Genomic DNA, 4,226 nt, shown 5'->3' on the forward strand with positions numbered 1-4,226 from the left:
AAACTGGGAGAGACTAGAGGTGAAACTGGGAGAGACTAGAGGAGAAACTGGGAGAGTCTAGAGGAGAAACTGGGAGAGTCTAGAGGAGAAACTGGGAGAGTCTAGAGGAGAAACTGGGAGAGTCTAGAGGAGAAACTGGGAGAGACTAGAGGAGAAACTGGGAGAGACTAGAGGAGAAACTGGGAGAGTCTAAAGGAGAAACTGGGAGAATCTAGAGGAGAAACTGGGAGAGTCTAGAGGAGAAACTGGGAGAATCGAGAGGAGAAACTGGGAGAATCTACAGGAGTAACTGGGAGAATCGAGAGGAGAAACTGGGAGAGTCTAGAGGAGAAACTGGGAGAGTCTAGAGGAGAAACTGGGAGAGTCTAGAGGAGAAACTGGGAGAGTCTAGAGGAGAAACTGGGAGAGTCTAGAGGAGAAACTGGGAGAATCTACAGGAGTAACTGGGAGAGTCTAGAGGAGAAACTGGGAGAATCTACAGGAGTAACTGGGAGAGTCTAGAGGAGAAACTGGGAGAATCTACAGGAGTAACTGGGAGAATCTACAGGAGTAACTGGGAGAGTCTAGAGGAGAAACTGGGATAATCTACAGGAGTAACTGGGAGAATCGAGCGCTATATTTAGAGGCGCAGGACTGGCCGGACACTGAGCCTGAAGTGAAGAACAGAAACTCTTTCAAGGAAAAACTCTTCTTAAAACCAGAGATTCTGTTCATAACCTCAGAACACAAGCTATGGATCTGCGGGAGCCGAACATCCGGAATATGGGATATCACGCGATTCACCCTTTACACTGATGATCTCAGTGAAGTCAGATACTAGATAAAAGCTCACAGACTGACACTGAACCCCAAAAAACTGTTTTGTTACTCGAAATAGAACAAACTTTAGCTGAAATAAAATAAAACACATAAAAAGCCTTAAAATAATTTTATTTAAACTAGTTACCAAGGCACAATTTCTCATTTACATTTAGTTTAACCTTATGTACTTAAATAAAATAAAAATAATAAAAACAAATAATTAAATAAAAATCTAAATGAAAAAATATTTTAAACTAACAACAAACATACAACAAAATTACTAAAACTTTAGCAAAAAATTATTAAAATGGAAAATATATATAATAGGGGTGTCACGATTCTCCAAATCCTCGATTCGATTACATTTTCGATTCCAAGGTCACGGTTCGATTCGATTCTCGATTTTTACATTTATTTTTTTGAAGCCGAAACCGGCCAATCAGGATGCTCTCTGTCTTACATGCGCTTCATGAGGCACATACGCAAGATCTCTCGCTCTCTCCCGTGCGCGCGCTATACAGTTTGGAGCACAGTTTTTCTGTCTCGCATGCGCGATTGCGCGCTCTTGCTCGCTCGCTCACTCTAGATTCCGGGAGATTAACTAATTTGCGAGCATCAGGGAGCCGCTATCAATATGCGGGAGACTCCAGGAACTTCCGCGAGACTTGGGATGTCTGCAAAGTAAACTGTGGCTTTTTTGAAGCGCGAACGTTGTCAACATAACTCACTGGAAATCCAAAAAACGTACACACCTGCGACTTCAATGAAAGAGGAGGGGGTTCAAGTTCTGTCGATGGGTCTCCTGCATCTGCAGTTGCCATGCTATCTTTTGAATGGCTGTAGCTAAGAGGAGGTTGACCATAGACTCGCAGCGTGTTTTTTTCCCGCTTGGCACGCCGACCGGACGTGACATAGGGGCGTGGCAGCATCGACGATTCCATTTTTTAATTCGATCGATTCGAAAATTTTTTAATTTCGATCGATTTCGATTTAAGATCGAAATCGTGACACCCCTAATATATAATAAAAACTAATTCAACTGAAAAAAAATATATATATATAGAATTTTATATCAATTAATATTATTTTATTTAAAGTAGTTAGCAAGGCAACATTTCTAATTATCATTTAGTTTAACCTTATGTACTAAATAACAAAAAAATATTAAAACTATTAATTTATATTAAATTAAAATGATTAAACATTTATTAAAAATATTTTAAACTAAACAAAAACTTATAAAAATTACACAAAAACATACAATAAATTACTAAAACTTTAGCAAAAAATAATTCAAATGGAAAATACTTAAAACTAAAATAAAATAAAACAAGGCTATATATAAAAAACTTATTTTATTTCAACTACTTAGCAAGGCAACATTTCTCGTTTTCATTTAGTTTAACTTTATGTACTAAAATAAAAAATATTAATTAATATTAAATTAAAAATATAAATAAAAAAAAATAAACAAAAATATGCAACAAAATGACTAAAACTTTCACAAAAAATAAAAAGGAAATGTCAATTACACTAGAGCAATCACAGCCATCAAACCCTGAGTAACGAGCAGGTGACGGAGTTAACCCTTACCTGTCCTCGTCAGCACCGGTGGAGCCAGCGAAGGCGGCGGCGGCCCCGTCGGGTCCGAGCGCGACCGTAGCATCCGGCGCAGCGAAGCCTCCCGCGGTCAGAGAGAGCAGCGAGTGATGCTGTAGCAGGAGCCGGTGCGCGTCTTCCAGCTGCGACGCCGTCACGTACGCGGCGGGAAACACAGATCTCAGCGGTGCAACAGCGGAGGACAGCGGCGGCTCCGCGGGGAACGTCTGGGGCCGCGGAGAGACCGGCGCCGGAGGGAGTCCTGCTATCCCGATGGACACAGACGCGGCTCGGGGTGACACCGGCGGCATCACGGCGTATTCCTGTGGAGCTAGCGAGACACCGGATGCTGGAGGTTTGGTGTGAGCAGGGGGTCGCGGGACAGACACGCTCTCCATCAGGACGCTAGCGGACGGAGGCTCTAGCGGGTGACTAGCGTGGGCATCTCCGCCGCTCAGCGTGCTTCCAGAGGAGCTGCTGCTCGTGCTCTCGAGCTCCGCCTGCATGACGCTCTCCACCGCTCTGTGAGCAGCCGTGTCTCCCGGCGGCGCGTCTTTCTCGTAATACTCCGCACAAGTCCAGCGGCCCTTCCGGAACGGCTCCGAGTTCGAGTCGAGCTTCACCACGCGGAAGCGAGAGGCTGTGCTAGTCGGAGGAACCGCGGATACGCTTTCCGGAGCGGTTACGCCGGTCTCGACTAGCACGGATCCACTTGGGACGGCGGGAATCGTCGTAGCTCGCCCTTGAACGGTCTTATGATGATGGACTCCGTTGACCATGTAGCCCTGGTGCATTAGCGGTTCGTTAGGCGACGTGACTCCGGGCGTCTCGCCTCCATGCAAACTATTGAGCGTCTCCTCCGACGAGCTGCGCACCGGGACGCCGGTGTCCGCGGTTCGGTCGAGGATATCGGACGAGGAAAGATCCTCCGTGTGCGACTCGTCCATGTCGTCGTAGCTCTCCGTGTCGTCGGCGATGCTGTTGTTCCCGCTAGCGGACACCTGCGCCGGGAGGACGCTCGTGATCTGGAAGCCGCTCTTCTTCTTGCCTTGCGTCGCGACGGATTGGACGTTGAGGCTGTGTGGCGGGTGATGATGCGGGCCGGGCGAGGACGAGCCGGAGGCCGCCGGATGGGAGATTTGCGCTGGTGTCTGGTGCTCATCGGATGGGACGGCGACTCCGCTTCCCCGGCGTCCGGCGAACACCGACGGGTGCGACATCCGCCTGCTCTCGCCACTGGACTCTGAGTGATGCATTCTGGGAAATACACTCCAATACAGATGTAGATATGCTCAAGCAAGTACTGAGTCTGATGAACACACTACAGTCTGTGCGGTGAGGTCAAGAAACCGCTTATAGTCCCCATTTAAAGAGCAAACAAGACTTTGACAGCTTCAGTTCTCACAGCGTTGCTTATAATCAATGAGTGTTTATAATAAACAATGCAGGCTAAGCTCTTGGTTAGCACATTAAAAGAGCATTCTAGTTAACTGACAACTAACTAAATCCATCAGAAGCATATATTCTGACTGAAACACATATTCACGAGTTTGTATCAGCGACACGCGTCAGTTACGGCTCAATGCCGGCTAATAAATGAACATAAACACAGTCGACATCACCTCAGCACTGCAGACGCTCATCCGAACTCATGATTTGACTGAATATTGACTGAAACGCGGTTTAAATCCTCTTTAGTGGCGTTTTCTAATCACAGGCCTGAGAGAAAAGGGTGAAATGGCTTCATTCGCAGGTTTGCTGTATCATCCTGTCTCTGTCTCATCATCACTGCTGAGAGTATTAGCACGCTAGCCGACGAGCTAGCA

At 46.4% G+C, this 4,226-nt stretch overlaps 1 protein-coding gene across 1 annotated transcript in view; it reads right to left on the reverse strand.

Moving 5' to 3' along the window:
* The window catches only part of zgc:65895 (uncharacterized protein LOC393546 homolog), a 16,289-nt gene extending 12,063 nt beyond the window's left edge, over positions 1-4,226 (reverse strand). Inside the window, exon 1 of the mRNA XM_056243894.1 lies at positions 2,395-4,226. Coding sequence (XP_056099869.1) covers positions 2,395-3,656 — 1,262 coding nt within the window. The 5' untranslated portion in view covers positions 3,657-4,226. The remainder of the gene's footprint in view (positions 1-2,394) is intronic.

This window comes from Rhinichthys klamathensis, unplaced genomic scaffold (genome assembly GCF_029890125.1).
Source record: "Rhinichthys klamathensis goyatoka isolate OS25496 unplaced genomic scaffold, OSU_Roscu_1.1 h1tg000865l_1, whole genome shotgun sequence".
NCBI classification, from domain to species: domain Eukaryota; kingdom Metazoa; phylum Chordata; class Actinopteri; order Cypriniformes; family Leuciscidae; genus Rhinichthys; species Rhinichthys klamathensis.